General features: G+C 39.5%; 2 protein-coding genes across 12 annotated transcripts in view; one reads left to right on the top strand and one right to left on the bottom strand.

Moving 5' to 3' along the window:
* Positions 1-16,873, bottom strand: part of ALDH18A1 (aldehyde dehydrogenase 18 family member A1) — a 49,472-nt gene extending 32,599 nt beyond the window's left edge. For 2 of the 11 annotated variants that reach the window (XM_072931389.1, XM_072931390.1), the window contains exons 1-13: positions 16,699-16,873; positions 15,938-16,059; positions 12,313-12,443; positions 11,312-11,420; positions 11,119-11,237; positions 9,994-10,029; positions 9,582-9,656; positions 9,354-9,479; positions 8,030-8,125; positions 7,735-7,832; positions 6,985-7,150; positions 6,145-6,282; positions 2,708-2,839 (exon numbers count right to left, since the gene is read on the bottom strand). In XM_072931389.1, coding sequence (XP_072787490.1) covers positions 2,708-2,839; positions 6,145-6,282; positions 6,985-7,150; positions 7,735-7,832; positions 8,030-8,125; positions 9,354-9,479; positions 9,582-9,656; positions 9,994-10,029; positions 11,119-11,237; positions 11,312-11,420; positions 12,313-12,443; positions 15,938-16,059; positions 16,699-16,820 — 1,470 coding nt within the window. In that variant the 5' untranslated portion in view covers positions 16,821-16,873. Of the gene's footprint in view, positions 1-22; positions 2,622-2,707; positions 2,840-6,144; positions 6,283-6,984; positions 7,151-7,734; positions 7,833-8,029; positions 8,126-8,591; positions 8,706-9,353; positions 9,480-9,581; positions 9,657-9,993; positions 10,030-11,118; positions 11,238-11,311; positions 11,421-12,312; positions 12,444-15,937; positions 16,060-16,698 lie in introns of those variants that run through there. The other 9 variants (XM_030276653.4, XM_004174950.6, XM_072931396.1 and 6 more) reach the window with 8 other exon arrangements.
* A 3,083-nt stretch (positions 16,874-19,956) lies between these two features.
* The window catches only part of CFAP46 (cilia and flagella associated protein 46), a 67,742-nt gene continuing 64,919 nt past the window's right edge, over positions 19,957-22,779 (top strand). The window contains exons 1-3 of the mRNA XM_030276647.4: positions 19,957-20,433; positions 20,771-20,895; positions 21,839-21,970. Of these exons, the coding sequence (XP_030132507.2) occupies positions 20,385-20,433; positions 20,771-20,895; positions 21,839-21,970 (306 nt within the window). The 5' untranslated portion in view covers positions 19,957-20,384. The remainder of the gene's footprint in view (positions 20,434-20,770; positions 20,896-21,838; positions 21,971-22,779) is intronic.

Here is a 22,779-nt window from a genome sequence, read left to right as displayed (position 1 = left end):
GGCTCTGCACGTGCCCACTCACCCGCCCGGCTCTGCACGGCGCAGCCCGGCTCCCCGCTGCCTCAGCTACCGCCGCCTCACGTCGCTTCCGGCCCCGCCCGCCCCGGCTTCTGCACTTGCTCCTGCTTTGAAATTTAAAATTACGTCTTACAAAGAAACGAGGGTTATGTTTGGAAAGGACTTTAAAAATTACCTAGTACAGATTGTCTTCACTCGGACAGTGTGAAAACAGACCCACTGCCTCAAAAAAGAGAGATGTTGGAAAGATTCCTCCAGCTAGAATGCTGGCAGCAGAGAAATTAAAGTTTTGTTCTTAGCCCTTTGACATGGAGTGCAAACACTCCATTCCTGTACATCTGACATATGAGTCTGCCTTGCGTGTGACAGTGTCATAACGTTGCCTGATACTGAATTGCAACACAGGCTATTTCAGATCAGGCAGGCGGGAAAAACACATGACAAAGTAGACGAGAAAATGCACTGCCATCGGAAACTGCAGATTCTAAACCCACAAGCACTTCTGTTGTGTGGCTAGAATTTGAATATACCTTAATTCAGGTTGGAGCAGAATAAGGACAAGGCTCTTTCCAGCTCTTATGTCTTGCTATGACAAAATGTGAAAGGAGACAAATATGAGCTAAAAAATAGGACATGTTGGAGGTTAGATAATTATGGCAGATAATTACAGTATATAAGGTGATGCATTCTTACAGCATTTCATGTATTTGCAGCCCATCAAGTGAACATTTTATCTGCGGTTATACCTAAGTGAATTACCTCAATAACCCAGAAAAAAAGGATGCCAGCTCCTTTTCATTCAAGCGCTATCCCAACACATTTAGCATTGACATGTTACATTTGGGAAGTTTCTCCAGCTAACCCTTTGTAATTCAGTTACTGTCACCTCTAAATTAATTTCCTGGATTCCACAAATTAGAGACATGAGAGGACATGGGACACACTACAAATGTGTTGAGAAAAGCTTTTCAAAGGTATTATATGCATATCTGAGAAGCCTCATCTATCTAAAACTCAAAGGTTGTTTGCTATACTGTATAATGGTACAGTCCTGTGTAATACTGGAATGCACACAGTTCTGAATGTTCACATCAGCTTGGTTGGGCTGCCCCAGAATAGGAATCAACAGACACTGTAGATACTTGCACGGAATTCGTTCCCAGCTAATAAACCATGCAAATCATGACAAAGATAAATATGCGACATTAACCCAGAAGCCTTTAGATGGGTTGTAGTTTTGTTTTATTTGTATTATCTCCTTTGATATCCTGACTAATTACTAGTTTTTCAGTTTATTTTTGCATTCTTTATTAAGTTTGTAATGAGGAGAAGCAACAGAGTTGCTATGTGCAGTACAGGTACAAAAGCAACAAATACATTTTATTAAAACTAGACTCTGATATTTTTGGCCTTTATTGATTCTATCGGAGCACTTGGCATCAGATGGGGCAGATTTTTCCATAATCTGAAGAAGATAAATTATAGAATCTTTTGCTAAAAAAAAATACTTTCATCCAACAGCTTCCTGGAACAATTGAGCAGATTTCCTTTGTGATGGTAGAGAGCAGCCTAGGTAATCAGACCACCTTTAACTTCAAAAACAATAAACGTATTTCCTGGTCCCAGAGACTGAAGCAGAGGTAAGGTGTTGCAGCAAGCTTCACTCTCATAATACACCTACAAATTTTCCTAAAATATTCAATGTTTTAGCTTCAGAACTATTCACAAGTATCTCTGATGTGCTATTAGAATTTCAGTAGTTATCATTTTCAGTTAAGTTCTCATCTGGAACAAGAGAATGTTTCTTATCTAGGAAAAACTCTATTCAGGCCCATTTCTTTCAAAGGGAAAAAAAAAGATCAGGAAGGAAGATGTTTTGACAAACCACTAAAATTCAACATTTATTTCAATTTATGTGGCATTTACAATTACATTGCTCTGTGCAACAGTGTTGCTAATGTAAAAAGTGCTTACGCCATGAAAATTTTGACTGAATATCTGTATTTGAAAAGACACAGAAAAGCAAGATTCAGAAAATGTCACAGAAGTGTGGTTGTTGTCATCTAACAAGGACAGGTTAGGGGTGACTGGCACACGTCTACTCATAAAGTAAGAATTCAGGCCACCTGGGAGAGCTCCTGTATTTTAAATGTTTGGTTAATACCATATAGAAAAATCAAATGCTTTTGCAACAGGAAAGCTGCTCCAAAATCAGATGCTTCTCCAACTGAAAGCAGTTCTAAAATGCTTTGATTGAACTTTGCTTCTCTCTCCATACTCCTTCGTTTAGAGAGCATTTTTAGTTTCTGGGGACACGGAATAGTACTTTTAATGTTCTCTTCCTTGTCCTTCATTAATGCAGTGTCCCTGGATCTCTACATTTCTCAAGTGTGTCACTGCAGTGATATTCACAGAGAGTTCACATACAGAGAACACGGACATGAGAGGACAAACAGCCTGGATGGCTTAATCCAAGAACAGAAGGCACACAGCTATCACAGAAATGGTACGAAAACCTGATGACTAAAGTCCATCATCTGGATCATATCCTGAATATATCAATTCACTCACCACACTTTAAATATAGGCTCCATCTATTTCAAAAGAAGAAAATACTAGACATTATTAAAATCACCAATAAAAACCCAGCCAGATCACCTCTGTAAGTTCTTTCTACATTCAGGGCTACCTTGAATGGGAAAAAGATGTCAAATGGGAGTTTCCAATGCATTTGGGGCTGCCCTCGTGGAGGTTCTGGCCAGTCGGTCATGTCAGTGAAGGTAACAACAGTTGTCACAGGTACCATGCTCGTGTTTAGAAACTGCAATAAGAAGGGAAGCAAAGAGTTTAGCAGTCTTAATACAAAAGATATACCCCTCCTCAATTTTCTAATGGGGACTCACTGTAGATGATGGGCACGCATGATGTCTTTGGTATGGTAAGAGTTAAGTGTCCTAAGTTTTCAGAGGAGTAAGACCTTTTTCCCAAAATTTATATTTAGCAGGTAAATTGAGGGTGTAGTAAAGATCAGTAGCTACTGTGCATTGTATGCTAGAGATCTCCAAAATGGCAGCAGTGACTCAAGCTCTGCTACAGTAAGCCTTCTACTCAGAGGAAAGACATAGCAGCTTAGTAATAAGAACAGATGCAAGCTAGCTTTATTTTTCATAAAAGATCAGCTGGCTCTTGGACAAGTGCTTGCTACCAGAAAGAACTGCCACAAGATGCAATCCTATCAATATGTGTCAATAAACTAAAGCAGGGATCCAATACAATATAAATTCTTTGCTCACATTTTAGAATGTTGTTTCAGGAAGGAGACAGATCAGTGAAGATCACACACGGGACTGAACCCCTAAGGCCTCAGTTCTTTTCTGTTTTAACAGAATGCTGCAAGAAAAAACTAATATACTAACTCTTTGAACTACATGGAGTTTCATGGCTACCTTGGGCTGAATGGTGCTGCCAAAAGAGCAACCTCACTCCCTCCATGTTAGCAGCTCTGCATGCTAACATGGAGAGGGCATTTACCGGCAGCATGCCTTCTGTGCTTGCACTGGTTTAAGCCAACCTGTGAAATTACCATCTCAATCAGTTTCCTGAGAAGAATTTCAAAGATTGCCTTTAAAGCAAAATTCTGTAGGAAGCATTCAAAATATTTGCAAGATACAGTCCACAACTCTTAAGAAAAAAAATACTGTGACTCCTATTGGGGAATTTTTGTGGCATCCCTCTAGAAGAATTTAAAAATACTTCTGTGCTTAAATAAAAAAAACCAAAATGAACAATGCATTGAGTACAGTCTTGGTTCTACATGGAGTGTGCAAAGAGGCATTGTGAGCAGATTCTTTGTGCACCTTTGCATCGGCAGCACCAGTCCTGAAAGCATCAGCATGGGGAACTTCAGCCATCTCTGGGTCCATCCCCCAGGCCTGCTCTGCTGCCCAAAGGTGGCCACTGAGCAGTTCCCATTCCAGAATGGCTACAAGACAATGCTGAGATTATTTCTTCTCTCATCACCTGGAAACTATGCTCACTTGTGAGGTGTCCTAACATTCCTGCTTCCAGCCAGTTTAACACCTTCTTGCCTTCCATGCCAGATCAGTCCTTGATCATAACTCACCCCTGCTGAGCAGTTAAAAGTAGAATTTCCCCAACACTTCTGATGGATGTAAGTTCTCCTATCAATGAGTAAATACACTCAAAAATAGGCCAAGTCGCCCTAGTCAACAAGAAGCCTCAACATGATTGATTTAAGTGTCTGGCTCTTCAAAAACTGCCTTAAAATCAGAGAGATTAGTGCAAGGAAAAAAACTCCATACACAATCCCTCTTGAACAGCTGGGAGAAGGCAACCATTAGCAACTTCTAGCATGCTCTTAAATAGAGCTCTACATCATTTTAAAATGTCCTGTATTTTCATCAAGTCCAAATATAGTGATCAGATACAGTGGGTGGGTTTGGAAATCAGGATGTCTTCCCCGGGTTCTCTGTTTTCTGGTCAGTTACCCAGGCAACTTTCCAGTGATGCAGTGTTGTCTAAATAAAAAAAGGTTTCTCTAAAGAATATTAAAGGAACTAAAGGACAATTCTCAGATAGAGAATCTGTAGGCTAAAGCTGGGAAGTGACATAATTTGAAAGTAATGTGCAGCCAAGTATGCTTACAAATAGTTGCACTTCGTAACTGCTGGCTGTAGAGCAAGTTGGTCCTTTCCTAAAATGTCACTAACAATCCTAATTTGTGGATTTGTGATGTCACTGATGAAGTCTGTACTGATTCTAATGGCATGCGTTTTTTTTGCTGCCAGAAACTTGCCTTCTTACCATCAGCTTTCCAATATACCTTAAAGGCATAAAGTACTTAGCATCAGTTGTTCAAGTAAATCAAATCTGAATCTCATGCTTCTTGATTAGCTAATCCTGAGGGATTTGCACCCTACACTTTTACTAGGAATGCAAGTCTTCTTCCTCAGACAGAAATTTTGTTAATGAAGGCATGTAACAGGTGATTTAAAAAATATTTTCATGGGGAGGGGGTATCACTTTGCCTCACAGCAATGAGAGTTTTACATGGTTAACATCTTCCTATCCTCCTCTCTTCATGTATTTTGCAAGAAGGGAGAACAAAAGGGTACCACAAGATGCATTCAAGTAAGTGTGTAAAATCTAATTTAATTTAGACTGAGTCTGAAGTTCAAAGAGTGTTAACAGATCAGACAGATCCCTTTCTCACAGTCATGAAGATGCCTGGGTGGGTGTCAGCTGCTTCCCCTAAAGCCCTTACAGAGAAGTGTAAGCCTTGAAATATTTCTGCTGCTCAAAAGACTATGTGATATCAAAAAAAAAAAAAAAAAAAAAAAAAAAAAAAATCACAATGGAAACAATGGAATCCACTGACACATGCTTGAAAAAGACTGCTCATTGTCCTCTGTGGTCATGTTAGCTGACACACTTCTGATATCACAAAATCATAGAATGGTCTGTGCTGGAAGGGACCTTTAAAGGTCACTTAGTTCAAGTCTTTATGATGACAAAGGATGCCTTCAACTAGATCAGGTAGTTCAGAACCCCGTCCAGCCTGGCCTTGAATACCGTCTTTCTGGCTTACAGCCTTCCTCCCCAATTCTCCAAATATGCTGCCATGAGCATTAGTCACTTCCTCAGCTACCTGTTGGTGATTTCAGAAGCTCTAGAAAAACAGAAATATATTCTTGCACAGATTATCAGCATTCTGTGGAGTCTATGAAATACTACTAAACTAAAATTCCATATCAAGGCTTTAAGAGACAACTAAATATTAAACATGGAGTTACTGGATGTTTGTAAGTACAACTTTATACCAACCATAATTGAACGTTTAAAGGCTGAGTCCTTAAGTGGCAGAAAGTGGTTCAGGATTGGAAAGAAGCTATCTTTTCCAGTTATACAACTGAGTGAGGACAGTACTGAAAAGATCACAAAACAACCTTCCTCTATAAAAGGCTACCATTGCAGCCAGACAACTGCTAAAATTCAGTAAGTCTCAACTTACTTAGTTTCAAGACCATTTGATTTCTTGGTTCTTAAATAACTTGTAAACCGCCTTTAATTATCTCAGAGTGTGAGGGAGGTAATTAAATTCCATACCCTTAGGGGTTGACACTGGTAAAAGTGCCGTGTACCCAGTACTTGAGCTTGTGGGTTGGATAGGAGGCCCACTTTAGTCCACAATATCTGTATCTCCAGGGTCACAGGAACCATGCAACAGGAACTGCAATTCACAGCCTGAAAATAAAATATACACTTATCAATTTAATATAGTATTTTAAAAGTGATAAAGGACCATTATGGCCAAAGTCTAATATTTTGGATACAGGTCACAGAACCTGAATCAATTACTTCAACACTATCTTTGTAACTTCTGATCATGTCAACCACCCACTTTGGAGCTACATCCATCTCATTGTCACCTCAGCTCCAATTAGAATTTGTCTCAACTTTACCTCTTGGATTTCACATTCCACTTAGCCATCCTCCCAAAGATAAAAAATTATTACAATACAACTGGCTCACAAACTTTATTAGGTAATGTAAGAGGATATAAATATCCCTACAAAAATATTCCCTATTCTGGAAAAGCAGAAAGCATTATAATAATAATTAATAGGAAGTAGCCAGCTACTATCAATTCCAAAATGCTGTCAGAAAACTATATAACACTGAATTCAGTATTTAACTCTTTTTTTCCCATTTAAATAGCAGAACAGGATTCAAGAGATAAGAAATCTGTCAGGGTTTGTTGGGTTTGAGATTTTTTTGTAAAGTACTCTAATAATACGAACCATAATGACTGCTTTCACATATTAAGACCCCTGAGAGTCATAGGATCATTATACAAAAGAAGTCCAGATACCCCCACCTCCCTGAGGCAATACAAAGATATGAAAGGAAAAATATTTACAGATGGTCTTTTTGCATTCATATTACCTGCACACTGCAGTTCTGAATCAGAATGGTCATCCACTCTTCTGCCTGGGCTGAATGAGCACTGCCAGTTATAGCAAAGTGTTCTGTTCTGTTCATCCCCTGAAAAGCCTTGTGTAACTTCTGCTGTATGTAACTACAGTTACTGTCTTCCAGTACTGGGGATAGGCTGAAAATGAGAAAAGAACACCTTAAAGAAAGTGATTTCCAGGACAAAAAAAAAAAAAAAAAAACAAGCCCAAACCACTGTCAACATTCTTTCTTTGCAATAAGTGTTTCTTCTACTCTTACAATGAGTCAACAAGTATTGGTATTAAACAGATGCAGTTTCAATCCTCTCAGCAAGAAAGGACAAAAATATGGCAGGGATAATGATATGGAAAACTGACGGCTCTTCAGCCATCTTATCACATCAGCGGTCCTACACTTGCCCTGGCAAAAGAACAATCTAAATAATCAAAACAACCACTTTTTAAGATTCACTCCTCAACTCTACTCTTGCCCAAGACACACTGCCAGACTAGAGCCTCAAAATATCCCAGAAGGCCTTCACAATGTTCAGATTATTTTAGCAGTCCACCATCTTTCCTATATTCAAGTTCTCTTAGGAGTATGTGAAAGATCTGTAGAGATACATTGGTGACCTCAGGGAAGGACCTAGGCTCCACAGCAGTACATGAGAGACTACAGAAAAACATGCTGAGTCCACAACTTTCAACTGTTAGAAAGGATGACTGCACAGTATGTTGTTACCTGATTTTGCAGCCTGTTCTCATATTCCTTCCAAATTGTACTGTGTGTCTGAGGAATTGTGAACAACTTCCATCATTTTCACTCCTTAATACGCTCATCTGCCAGACTGCACATCAAGAAGCCAAACAAAAGTATAAACAGACAACACACAACACTCATCTTGTATTTAACAATCCACTTACGCCATATTCCTCCTTATCTCTATTAGAGCACTCAAAAAGTTCAGACAGTGCAGTAACAGAAATAAAAAAAAAACCCCAGTGATAAACAAAAACTCATAGCAGAAAAAGGATACATGTTGCACAGCACCACTGTTTGCAATCAACAGTGGTGCTCCAGTGATATAACCAGGGTTTCCACTTCTAGGCAACATACGAGAAAGAGTCCTGGTCTACAAAGAAACAAAGGGAAGAAATAGAAAAAGAGGAAAATATTAGCACCAATGGCATCCATTCATCTCCAAAGATCAAATTTGCATTCTCAAAAATGTAAATGTAAGCTGTTTATTGAATGACAGATTATTATATACTACTTAAACTATTTGTTTCCAAGGACTCTTTCTCACCTGGGCAATTTCATTTGCAGTCCAGGAGGTAAAAAAACTAAATGTCAGTATCCTGAAATGTGGATAGTACCAGAAAAGCTCTCAATACAATGAATTGCTATTACTCAACATTTGTCTCTAAGGAAGTGAACAGATCAGTCAGGGCAATTCTACAGAAGAACTGCAGAACAAACCCTGCCTTGACCCTGACTCTTAGTGGACCATTCTACTTCTAAATGGATCTATGGCACTCTGGGCATAACTTCAACAAAGTTGCATTGCACACTTACCAACCCCTGAGGTCATCACTTACCCAATTTTACATTGAATCCATGGGACATGATTTATGTGAACTTAACACACATTAATATTTCCCAGATTTCTATCCCTTTCAAAGTAACTTTCTTTCCTGCTACACAGGCAAAGTTAAGTACCTGGAATAAATTTAGGAACTTCGTTCACAAACACTAAACACATCAGATACACCCCTAGCTTCAACCCTTTCCTCAACAAGGCTGATGACTTATCCTCTTCCCTTCTACCTCAACAAACAAAAAAATAAAACCAAAAAAAAACCCCCCCCCAAAAAACCCAAACCCAAATCCCCCCCCCAAAAAAACACCCAAAAATTCAAAACAAACAAAAAAATACACCAAAATAAAACAGTGCCAAAAAGTCCAAAACCAAACCAACCAAAAAAACCAAAATCCCACCCTCAAAAAAACCACCAAAAAAAAAAACAAACCAAAAAAAAACCCCACAAAAAACCCAAAACAAAAACCTAAAACCAAACCACCAAACCAAGAGCAAAAGTAGTAATATAAAAATAATCAGCTCCTTAAAATTTGTGCAATGAAAGACCGCATATTTGTGCTGAGCCTGGATTTTTCTACTGTCATGGTTTATTTGAGATCAGAAATGCCTCCACTCTGCAATTATCTGCACCCCAGGGTTTTGTTACTACTATACCACAGTGAAACTGCTCAAACCTCTTCAGGTGTCTTCTGTACAAAAATTAATCACAAGCTACAGACTACAAATGTGGTAAAACTCCAGGTAGGAAGGGGATACTAACCCAGAAGTGCATGGTGAAGCGCTGCTGCAGAGAGGACCTGGAGTTCACAGAGATGTTGCTGATTTTGAACTGGACAGAAGCACTCTGAATCCCACTTGTGCCACTATATTCTATCTCATAGATCACCTGTAAGTCCAATATAGAGAATAATAGGAGACAGATTAAGGTAATAGGCAATAGCTTTAAGCTTGCAGTAAGCTGCTCGAAAAGGAAAGAAGATTCACATACCTCAGAAACAACATTGATGCATGCATTGTCTTTCATGTGGGGAGCTCCAGGTGGTGAGACTGCAGTGACATTTACCTGGAGAAAGTAAGAATATTAACAATTAGTAATTGTTTAAAAGGAGAGTGTACTTTTTACTTTTTCACTGCTTTTCCATCCAAGTCAGATTTACCTCCTTGCTGTGATCTGTGGGGCACATCACACTGCTCCAGATCCCCAATCTTTTTCCAGGAAAATAAGCTACCTCCCTGACTTTAGTCCTATCTATGCCAATTCATTCAAAAATACACCCTTACTTATGTCCTTTTTTTCTATAATGTCCTACTTTTGTCAAGAAAAATCTTGTCTCAGACACAGCAAATTCCCATTTTCCCTTCGGAACCAAGAATTCTTTTCATTGGCAACAGAGACTGACCTTCATGTATGGCATAACGGTGTCATTAACTGGGACCTGGGGAAATAAGCAAACCGTTTTACAATACCAATAAAGCGTGAAGTAAATTGCTGTGTTTGTGACTAAACCCATAAAATCATTACAAAAGAACCTGAATATTATATTGACAAAATTACTTTGTTTATTCCAAATGTGAAAACATCATCATTTTGTAATCTATAAATCACAAAGTCCACAGAAGGCATTTTACAATACCAAAAGGCAAATTTAAGCTTGGCCCAGTTAATGTCCTGAAGAATGCAGGCACTTTTAAGTGTCACATTTCTGATCCATTCCTGAAAATTCATGTTCTGCAATTGAGTAAGTACTTCAGCATCCGGTTAAGGAAAAGCTGTATTTTGTCAAAAGTGACAAAGAAAGCCCTGGAAACATGAATTAAATCTGATCAATAGGCTATTCTCTACTAGTTAAGTAGATGTAGATTTCCAGTATAAGGGTAAACTGAGTCATCAGCCTTAATAAGTATTTCTATTTACAGTGCTTTTGCCTCTTGGAAAACCAGAAAAATTCTACAGGCTGAGAGGAGACATTTTCATACAGCCATTCAGTAAAACCGTGGGATGAACACAGAACAGTAAACTGGTTACTTTGAATTTATTGTCAGGATAAATACTAGAGAAATTTATATGGGTATAAATAGAGCTAATATTAATAAGGGGCCATCAGTATAATTTTAGAGATAGCACTTTATGTAGAAAAAACACCCTACTTCTTTACTGAGAACATGTGCTGCTTGGTTGATCAAGCTGATGGAACAGATAGGAATACTTTGATAAATAATCTGTTTAAAGTGCAAGAGAATTTTAGATAGGCCATTAGAACTATGAAGTATCAATGAAGTACCTGTTAAATACATTAAGAATTTGCTAATAACAGAAATTTATTGGAAAGTAACTTGAATTGAAGGATTACCACCAGTCATGACAATTTTAACAGGTTTCCCAGCAAGAAGGCCTCATCAATTGGGAGATCAGGAATGACATACCAGATGACCTTTAGTTTTACAGTTATTTGAAGCCACAGTGCAAGGTGACACAAAGTCAAACAACTAAGATTTTGAACAAAAGCAAGAAATCCAAAATGAACCTTTAGTACAGTGAAGCCACGGTAGTAGGAAGCAGCATCTAGGGCAGGGTCAGTCATGCAGCTCTTGCTCAAGTTGGCAAAAATCCGAGTACAACTTGTGCTTTTACTGTCCAGGAAGCCTGGGTGAGTTAAGACATGATAACAGATAAAACAGAAGAAAAACACCCTAAGATAGTCTTCCCTCTTTACTAACCAGCAGGATTTCCATCAACACAAAGTCCACTGGCTCCCATTTTTATTGGCTGTCTAAGCATGCTCAAAACAGATGACGAATCAAAGTAGATGAGGACTGGATCGCCAGCCTGAAAAGAGAATTTGGAGAAATCACAAAGTTACAGTGGAATACTAATGCCAAGGGCAAGAGACACATATACTTTTTTGTGTATACGCAGTTTTGTCTAAAATGTTGTCCAATCTCTTAAATACAAGGCAACTGACCAGAAATACTTTATACACTAAGGAATGGAAAGTACTGAGAGATAAACAGTGATCTGGTAACCAGGAGGGCCCTCTGTGTCCTGGGATGCATCGGGCTCAACATCACCAGCTGCTGCTAAGTCTGCTCTGTGTGCTGGTATGGCTTCACCTTGAGCCCTGAGGGCACTTTTCGGTGCCACAACATAAGCCATAAAGCTGTTGGAGAGCATCCAAAAGAGGGCTACAAAGATGGTGAAGGGTCTCCAGGGGAAGACATACAAGGAATAGCTAAAATCACTTGGCTTGTTGAGCCTGGAGGAGACTGAGGGGAAATCTCATTGCACTCTGCAGCTTCCTCCCAAGGGGCACCCACTGACCACTGCTCTCTGTGACAGGGACAGGACTCAAAGAAACTGCTGGAAGTGTGTCAGGGGAGGCTCAGGCTGGATATCAGGAAAAGGTTCTTCCCCAGAGGGTGGTTGGGCCCTGAATAGGCTCCTCAGGAAATGGTCACAGTCCCAAGGCTGACAGAGCCAAGAAGCATTTGGACAGCTCTCAGGCACAGGGTGGGATTGCTGGGGCGTCCTGTGCAGGGCCAGTAGCTGGACTTGATGATCCTTGTGGGTCCCATCCAACTCAGGATATGCTATAATCCTATGATAATATGGCTTCTAGGTACAAAATAAGAATTTTTCAATCTTTTCTCATTAGATGTCATAACAGAGAGGTTTAGTAAAAGCATATGTGCAAATTGATTGCTATTTTCTTTCAACTCACACGATAAAAAGCAGAGAACGATGGCTGAACTTGTGACGCTGCTAAGAAAGAGTGCCTGCCATACTTCTCTAAGAACTGTGCAAAATCAGATTCTTTGATATCCTGTGGCTGTTGAAAATAGTTCAGCTTTGCTAGAGTTTGAAAAGAGAAAAAAAAAAGAAATCCACCAATATTAAGTTACTAGAAAAGATAAGAGTAAATACTGTGCCAATATTTTTAAAAGGAATAACTTTAGTAATTGTAAGCTAGTTGGTACCTTATATTAATTAATCCTTAACAACACTTACAATAGGCTAATATGATCTACAAAACAGGATGATATCATAAGTACAGTTCATGGGAAACAAATATTAATACACAAAGTAACTTTCCAAAAAGTATGAGACTCCTTAACAGTTAACTTAATATGAGCTGTAATTTCTGTGAGATGCCCATATTAGACACACATAAAATTTGAATTACAAATTTAATTACCCATTTGTGAGTTCACTAAAAGCAACATTAAATGGATTCAAAATAATCAAGTAAAACTGGTAACTAGTAAAACTCAAGATAAGTATGCATAGACAAGAGGCCTCTTAAAAAAACCCAGACTTTCTATTGGTATCCTACAGTGATGCCTTCCTGACCCAGCGGTATTCAATGGTATGGTTATGATGCTATAATGTATTCATTCATTGCTGCTAAAGCACTGCTGTAAACCTGCAAATTATTAAAGGCATGCTACATTGACTCATTCTAATATAAATAACTTTTCAATGCATTAAAATAAAGCACCTTAGAAGATTCAAAGATTACATATTCTACTGACAACAGGAACAAGTGGAACAAGTATTCTCAATTATAGTAGTACCAAAAAGAATTTATGTAATCCAGTAGATTCTGGGGGAAAAAAAGAACCTTAAGCTCTCAATGCAATTCTGCTGTTCAAGGGCAGAGAGGATGTTCAAAGGTATAGCACAGCTATCAGAAACAAAAGATTTTCAATATCCAAATACACTATTAATTAAGCAGTCAAATCTTTCAAGGAGATAAAAGTCAAAGAAATATGGAGCTCCTACAAGGTTCACAAAAATAGGTGTGCACAGCAGCTTCCTTAATAATCACTTGAGGGTATCATCATTACACTGAAAAAGAAAACATTTGCAGTTGTGCTACTCACAGCCATTTAATTGATTTGGGATCCAGCTCATCATATATTCTTCCATTATCAAAGCAGAATACTTGCTACTACAGGTTAACAACATGACATAATGCAAAATATACCTGAAAACCAGAAGGAAATACCTTTTGCAAGAAAACTTAAGCTATTCAAACTGCTTAAATTTAGATACTAAAGGCTATTTAATCTTGTAGGAGAAGGCAAAATAAAATTTAAATCTGCTAGCAATGGTTTCAACGAGGTGAAGTCAACCTGTGCCTCACTTTCACCGGCCACAATAATTCATCAGGGCTTGATTATACTTCTGGCAATAGTAGCTCATCACACCATCCTGGAAAAGCTGCTGCCACAATCAGTTGAATAAAATATATATGTTCCTGTATTTCCACGGGAAAGGCCACTAGGGAGAAGGCTGTTTTTACCAGAAAACATTATGATCCTTCAGGTGATCCCAAATAAGGTCTTCCCCACATTTCTTCCAACAACAAGCACAGAAAAGCCCATATGAACAGTGAATTCTGTACCCAGGCATGCTACAACTAACATGCACATGCAGTCAAAAGTTTAGGCCTCTTCAGTGGGCCTAATAATGTGATAGAACAGGGCTCAAATATCAAATCACTAAAAAAATCTGGTGCCATCAATCTGGACACAGATGTTTTTTGCTGTGCATAACATTAAAAATTCAGAATCCTTTTAATCTTACTTTCAGGATACTATAAGTGGTGTGGGAAACAGGCAAAGTTTAGATTCCAAGTTACAGACTGAAAAACCCAGGAGCCTGACATCACTTTAAGCTGTAGTTAAACCCTTATCTAAATTCATCTTTAATGTGAGACCAACTGAAAATTGGAATGGGTAAAGTTCTAGCACTACTACCTATCATACTATATATTATGAAGCTCTTATAATTTCTTTGTTCTTCCCTGTATGTAAAACACTCAGACAAAATCTGCAAAGAGCTGAAAGCAGGACAAGATAATAAAAAATTAACCTTGTTTTGACTAGCTGTTGTACCTGCTCATCTCCTGAGGCAACCTAAAATATTCAAATATTTAGGTCAGAAGCAGACGGAACTGTGGGTCACAACTCCCAGACAAATAATTCAAAAGAGAAAATGGTAAGTGCTCAAATGTGAGACCACAGCGATTACACTGAATACCAGGAACTGGACACTGAATCACTCAAATAAAGCACAATGTGGAAAGCAAAAAGAGAAAAGAATGTCAATGGCATATCCTACAGAATAGATGATTACCAGTGAAGAAAATCACTGGTAAGAGTGATCACAGCTGAGAAGATGAAAATAAGCATTTATAATAAAGAATCCAAGACACAATAAGAAAACACTTTCTGAAAATTATAGTAGCGGGATACTTTAAACATCAACCCTCATCTGCTGCTCTATGTGTAACCAACTATGTAAGGAATCTCAGATACATAAGCAATTGATAAAGACTTATCTGTGCCCAGGCAGAAACCCTACCCTTAATAATAGTGCAATAATTTTTTTCTTTGCCCTTCTTGAAAACCAGGGCAATATTCACTGCTTCCAGTCAGCCGGGGCCTCTCCAGATCCCAAGACTGCCCCAAAATCACCAAGAAAGATTTTGCCATGGTATCATCTGGCACTTTGAGGACTCTTGGATGAATCCCATCAGGCCCCATAGATTTTTAGGGATCCAGCTGGAGCAGCAGATCCTGTACAATTTCAGGGTCACCTGGGAGCTAATCATTCTTGCAGTCATGGTCCTCCAGCTCAGGGCACTGACACTCCCTTGGTCAATAATCCATGCTGAAGACAGAAGCAAAGAATGCATGAGACACCTCTGCTTGTCTCTGTGAGGCAGCCATCCTCATCCCGTAATGGGCCAATGTTATTTCTACACTGCCTTTTGCCATTCATAGATTTGGAAAAACTCTTTTTGCCGTCTCTCACAGTTCTGACCAGCTTCTACTTCAGCTGAGCTTTGGCCATGTGAATTTCTTCCCTACAGTGGCAAGCAGCATCTCCGTATTCTTCCCATGTCACCTGACCTTGTTTCCACCGGGCATGCACCATCATTTCCATCTCATTTCCAAAAGAAGTTCCCTGTTCAGCCAAGCTGGCCTTTTGCCTTGCATGCTTGACTTCTGACATTTGGGAATTGCCTGCTCCTCTGCCCCTCACAAGTGATGTTTAAAAAGTGACCAGCACTGACTGACTCCGGCACCTTCCCAGGGTATCTTACTTACTAATTCCCTGTGCAGACTGAAGTCTGCTCTCCCCACATCCAAAGCTAAGGTTTTGCTGGCACCTTTCCTCCTGTCTAAAGAAGAGAAAAATCAGACCCTGATTCCCTATGTCTCTCTGAAACTCTAACAGTCAAAATAATTAGCACAAGTACAACATGTAGTTCAAAAAAATATTCCCTAAGCAGAGACAATCTATGAATAAAATATGTGAAAAGAAAGATTGCTTACAGTCATCCAGCTGCACACAGAACAGTGGATCTTGTCCACTACGATCAGAAATGATGTCTGTAGAATAAGGGGTATTACTTCTGAAAATTAGTGACTTTTCCACACACACTTGACTCACAGACCTGTAAAGACAAGCCCCCCACCCAGTGAACTATAAAACGTACCATACTTGCATAATTTCACATTTTACATTACATAATGCCAACAGTGCAACACAGTTTTATTTTATGAAAATAAGCTTTTCATCAGTTTAGATAAGCTGTTGTACCATCTGCATTGATAATCAATTACAGAAAACTTCTCTTGTCATTGTAATAACTTTGTGGACACTCAGTGTAATTAAAAATCACTCTGACATTTTCTGGAAAAAAAGCGACTAAAAACAAAATCGGTGCGCATATATTACGGCTCCTCTCGGTCCTCATCACAATGCCAATCTGTAAAGACAGCTTTTACTCTCTAAAAGCTGAAACCATCTTCCTCACTGACAGCATCTCGCGGTCTGTACTTGTTTGACCATCTCCTCATAGCACTCCAAAGCTCCTTTTACTTAAACCCAGACTTCCCATCCCACCGCCTCATCACGGAGTAACCAAGCCTCGCTTCATCTCGGCCACTTCGCTGTGCGCCTCGGGAAGCCCTTCCCAGCCCGCGGCCCAGTGCTAAGGCCCAGGAGCGCGGCAACACCGCGGGGACGCACAGGCGGCCAAGGCACGGTTCCCGCCGGGAGCCCGGCCCAGGCCCGCCCGTCCCCTACCCACCTGCTGCCGTCGGAGCGCTGGGATGCGCCCACGGGGCTGAGGGCGGGCAGCGACACCAGCAGCAGGGACAGGGGGGACAGGGGGGACAGGGACAGCAGCGGCACCGCGCGGGACCCGCACATGACCACCCACCACCGCGGCACACCCCGCGGAGCCACAGCGCTTGCGCGGCCGAAAAGGGCGGGGCCGGGGCGGGCGGGGCGGGGCCGGAGCGGGCGGGGCGGGGCCGGAGCGGGCGGGGCGGGGCCGGAGCGGGCGGGGCGGGGCCGGGGCGGGCGGGGCGGGGCCGGGGCGGGCGGGGCGGGGCCGGAGCGGGCGCTCTTCTGAACTAGCCTCTTTAAGAGTTCATTTCAGGTAACTGTAGCTACTCTATGTTGACAGCTGCTAGAAATCATCTACCATTAATGAATTCATATTATGTCATAATGATTGCGTTAAGAGCAGTTGTGTCTAACATTCAACATGAGCTACCCTGTTCTGTGATCATTTCTATCATTTATATTAAATTAGATAAGTTGAGTGGATCACTAAGTAATCACTGCTTTACATTATGTTAGAGTGTATAAATTGTTTTGCAGAGCTGTCTAGGTAAAAACACAGTGTTTCACTAATTCTAGACTTTGTATCACAAAGATTTCTACACGGTGGACCAGATGGGAGAAGATTCTTAATTTTGACATCAAGAAAAATTTTCCCAAATGCCAGAGCTTAGTTAAAATTCCACACAGATAAGTCCCGGGAAAGTTTGGCTTTTACAGTTGTATAATTTAAATAAAAATATTTTTCGAGGTACTTTTTGTGAGGTTCTTTTTCATGCAATATCTACCTAACATCTGAATCTGACCGGCGCAATATAGTAGAGATTAAAAAGTCAGTATGTGTTCAAGGAGTCAAATAAGCCAAATTCATCAAAGGAAGCATGCCAAAGGTCATCAAAAATGCAGATATTGTAACAGGTCCTGCTCAAGTGTGCTGGTTTTGAGCTGTTGGAAGCTTCGGGGACTCCTTACTCTGGAAATATTGCAATACCCTGTTTGAAACTCTTCCTTAGCCTTCTACTGCTCATCTCTGTCAAAGGAAAGCTCACTGGCTAGGCCTTTGTTCTGATCTAGTTTCATTCCTATGTTCAGTGTGTACTAGATTTTCATCAGAAGCCAAGATGGAGAAGAGATATCTTAAACCATTAGATTTTGGCAAGTAAGGACAGGACAGACAACAGAGGCATTGTGTCATTGGATATTTACTTATCATTTGCTGTCTTTAATTCTATATAAAATACATCCACTCCTCAGTAGATCAACTGCTTCAGTAATTTGGTTATAACTGCTTTCTAGGAACAATTGATTAAACTTAAAACCAGATTGATTTAAACTTTTATTAATATAATTTATAATGTAAAATAATTTATTAATACAAGTTATGTGATCATAATCAATTTCTGAACAAAGAGAGTAAGATGCACGGTGTCTATAGATAATACTTCCAGTTTGTCTGAATCTCTTTGCAACCTTTTTCTTCTCCCCTTCATTGTCTTGTATGTGCATTTGTGGCTCTACCTTAGTATGCAGCTTGGAAATAAACAGATTCTGAATGTCTAGTCTCCTCAGGCTCACACATGGTATGTAATGAGAAGGGACAGCACCCACAGTACAGACAATGAAGTTGGCCTTAAGCTGCCTTAGGACAGAACAGAAAGGAGCAAGAAGTGATAAAATGTTACAGAAAACCATTTTTGTATTCTCTTACATATTAAAAAAGTACACTGCATCAAACCCTCTAAGAAGGACAAACATGTTATACATAAAATGAGATGTTTGAACCTGCAAACCAGAGTGCAAAAGAATCAGGAAGTAATTATTCTAAAAAAGCAGATGGAGCAATCCAATGGTTCCTTTGACATCTATATAATTCTCATTAGAGAGTATTTGGTTTGTACTATTTCCTTTCTCTATTTCTTTCTTTTATCTTTCTTTCTCTTTGTCTCTTTTACTATTAAATAAAAGATATCAAGTTTTGGCAAAAACATTTGACCTTGTTTGGTTTTAGTCACATTTTTTGGATATATTTTGTTCCTTCAAAGTTCTTTTTATTCTGTACTGAGACACTTAGTTTTCTTTGCTCTTCTGGGTTTAAACTGGATCATAACACCCAGGTATTTCATGAGGATGAATAAGTAATATAAAAATTTTAGATGTTTATATTATGGTGCTGCCATTTTGGCTGTTATCTATATTACAGAAGTCAGTTGAGCTTTCAGGTACTCATTGGTATATAAGGAGACACTAGTCTTACCTGGGTCTGGGATTCTGCCAACAGACATCCAGAAGTGTCTGGGCTATAGCCAAATAAGAGTTACAAAATTTGGGTACGAACACCGTGTATATATATATATATATATATATATATATATATACACACACACATATATATATATATATATATACACACACACATATATATATATATATATATATATATATATATCACAGTAAGCAACACTAAGTCATTATTATTATCTAACATGATTACACAAGACCAATATATTGCTGCTTCAGAAATCAACACAGGTTTGCTATAGGGTTTTTTCCTTGCCTGCCTAATTTCAGATTAGTTTTGTTTCTGTTCATTGATATTCATAGAAGACAGTTATATGACTTAAATGGGTACTGTGGCCAGGGAAGGGTTAGTAGTACAGGTAGGGATTGAGTAGAACAGGTAGTACAGGTAGGGATTGAGTCTACTCCTGAATTCTTTACAGACCCTTGTACTGGAACAGCCTACTGGTAGAGAGTTGCAGTCTAGTTCGAAGTGCAAAGGTTTAGGTTTGAAATTGAATTTATGTACGTAAAACTTTAAATTGTCTTCATGACAACAATGATTTTCCTCATAGAATCCGGTATGACTCAGTAGCTGAGGGGCAATGGTGAGGCTCTAAACACTTCATTTGGTGTATTGATGTCAGTGCAGTCAGGCAGGTTCTTTTTCTTTTTCTTTTTCTTTTTCTTTTTCTTTTTCTTTTTCTTTTTCTTTTTCTTTTTCTTTTCTTATTTTTCTTTTTTTTTTACTTTTTTTTTTTTTCTTTTCCTTATTTTCTCTCACCTGTGACTTCTTCCTTCCTGAGCTGGCAGGCGTGATCCCAATGTTCTTGGGCATTTTGTTCTATTTTAGTTGGTGTATGCTTTATTTCGAAAAGTTTCAGGCTAGAAGCTCTCAACACGGGGACAAAAATTACTAGTGACAGCATTTCTTAGCACTACTTTCATCTGCAGGAAGGCGTCAGTCGTTGCCTGTGTCAGCCCTCGAGCCCGTGCCCGTTCGGAGCTGCCCGTTGCCGTGGCGGTTTCCTAACAGTTCCCCCGCCCGCCGCCGCACCGGGGCCGAGGGGGCGGCGTTCTGCCGGCTCGCCCGGCCCCTCGAGCGGGGCCGAGAGGCGAGAGGAAGACGAGAGAGAGGGAGTGAGACAGGGAGGACGGGTCCGCGTGTGTTGTGGGAACGCTGCTGGGATACGCGCCCGTGTTGTGGGAGCCGTGAGCGGCCGAGGGGCAGCCTGCGGATGGCTGGCAGGCGCCTCCTGCAGCCGCGCCTCTCGCTGCCCGGGCGAGCATTCGGGACCTTGGGAAAAGCCTCGCGCTCGCGGCTCAGAGCTGCTCCCCGGCACTCGCGGCGGGGCCTCGTCCAGCCGCGGGATGGAGCTGGCGGTGAGGGAGTGGCTGCTCGCCGCAGAGAGCGCAGGAGGTGAGCGGGCGGCCGGCCGCTGCGACCGCACGACCGTCTTTAAAAAGAAGTGAAATTAAAATCCGACTTCAAACAGGAAAACAGCTTGGTCCTAATCTGTTTTCTAAATTCTCTTCCTCATGTGCTAACTTTAGTGACTTTAAAAAGTAAGAGAGTTGTTAATGCTTCATCTTAGAACTATGCCTAACTTCGAACAACGTGTGTGGGACGTTATTTTCCTTAAACATTCTTAATTTATTTCTGCAGAGGAGAGACTGGATATCGTGTAGCTCATTTGAATGCAATCATGTCAGTACACCTGGAAACAAAATCTTCTTTATTGCTTTTTTAATTTCAGATGTTCAGGCTTTGAAGAATGCTTACGAGTTAATCAAATCAGCCAGTGAAGGACAATTTGCACTTGATTCAGCAGATAACATCAGCACCGATTTATATGTTTTATGTGCTGAACAAGCACTTCAGGTTTGTAATTTAGACCTTTTATCTGTATTAAATGTAAACATGTATATGATGCACTGTATTTACAGCTGTTACAGTTACTATTTTAAAAATCTCAGAAGTACCTGAGGACAGTATTACACCGTTCTGGTTTTGGAGAGCAATTGTTTAAATATGCATTTTCCATTAAAACTCTGTGGTTTGTGATTTTTGTAATTGTATCCAAATTAGCAAAGTGTGCCATAATATATACAAAAATGTTTACCATGCCTGTTTTTTCTTGTTATGGAAAATTAAGCATTAAGTAATTTGGTTATGACTGAAGAAAATACATTTGTGAACATCTGTACCAGGAAAAAGGACCCTAATAAAAATAATCATAACCCTGGTCCATTCCAATTATGACAGGCTGTTGCTAATTGAAATTACTTCTATAAAATATGGTTGAGATTTTTAATTTTGAAGTATTTGTTAATATTCAATTTATGATCATAAGTGATTGGGTTTTAAGCAGAGTTTGTAGTAAATTTCCGCGCCCCCCCCCCCAAACTGCAATCCAGTCAAAATCTGTGGCCTGAAAATTGAGATGTAGCACTGACAAATCCTGCCTTCTTAAAAAAAACCAAAAACAAACCAATATTTTCTTAAGAATTTTGTCTTTATGTTAGCAATTGTGTTTTCAAAGGAAACATTTTTTGATACTGTAAGCAATTCTATGACTGAACGAGAAGCTTTGTTAAATAAAGAAGCTTTTTTTATCAAATACATTTGGAATGACAAAACTATGCCTTTAATAAATAGTAATAGGCTTATACCACAACTGGTATGCATCTCTATGGAATATTGCTTACATACTGGTATGGAGTTAGATGTTACCCTTGATTAGGCATGCATTTTAAAAAGCTAACAATTTTTAATTATTTATTGCAATTTTTAAAATATTGAAATGCCCTTTTTTGGGTTTTAGCTGGGATATCTGGAAATTAGCAGTGATTGTCTACAGATGTATTTTAAAGGAAGATTTCCTGTGAACCAGTTTCTTGGCAGAGCATATTTGTGCCAAGGCCAGTTGCATGCTCCACTCTCAACAGATAATTTGGTAAGAAATCATGATGGTTGCTCTATATTAAGCCTGGTTTTACAGGTCTTTATTCCTAGGTTTTTATGTGTTGCTTTCAGTGATTTTAAATACACAAGGATAATCAGGATGGTGCAAAAAATCCAAGAAATATATTAACAAGTAATTTGTGAGAGAACAAAACTTACCATCTGAATCAGACTAATACTTCAAATATTTTGGAGAAGACAAAAAAAACCAAAAAAACAAACCTGTAAAATTTTTCAGGTGGTTGATTGTTTTAAGTCACCCTCTTAACTTTTTACTTAAATATGGTAAGTTCAGATCAAATTAGCTGTAACTGTTAAAATAATCACTGATTTCATTTGGGAAGCATTTCATAGGCTTGTGGGAAGTGGAGGACTGAAGAAGCCCTCAGAGAAGTTGTACAGTTCATTTCTGTGGCAGTGTACTTCCAGCACTCATTTATTTATATAGTCAGTATACATCAGTAACATGTTCATGTAGTACTTGGATGCGGCTTTTTATAATGAGAGGTGGTAGCAATTCGGCAGTATACTTCTGCTTCTGTGTATTGCTTTGAGGTGCTACAATTCCCTCTATATGAAAAGTAGTTTTTATCCCATGTGGCTTTTAAAATGGAGTGGGATCTGTTTTCTGTCTTCAGTATTTCACTTGTCCTTGTACTGTGATCAGTCAGCTTTGATCATCTGTAAATGGTATCTAGCCCCCCAAAATAGCTTTAACAGATGTGTAGAATCATAGAGTATTCTGACTTGGAGGGAACCCACAAGGATCATCAAAGTCCAGCTCCTGGCTCTGCACAGGAC

The sequence above is a fragment of the Taeniopygia guttata genome, chromosome 6 (assembly GCF_048771995.1).
Source record: "Taeniopygia guttata chromosome 6, bTaeGut7.mat, whole genome shotgun sequence".
Lineage (NCBI taxonomy): Eukaryota > Metazoa > Chordata > Aves > Passeriformes > Estrildidae > Taeniopygia > Taeniopygia guttata.
Note: the sequence above shows the minus strand (reverse complement) of the source record. Positions and strands in the feature narration are given on the sequence as shown.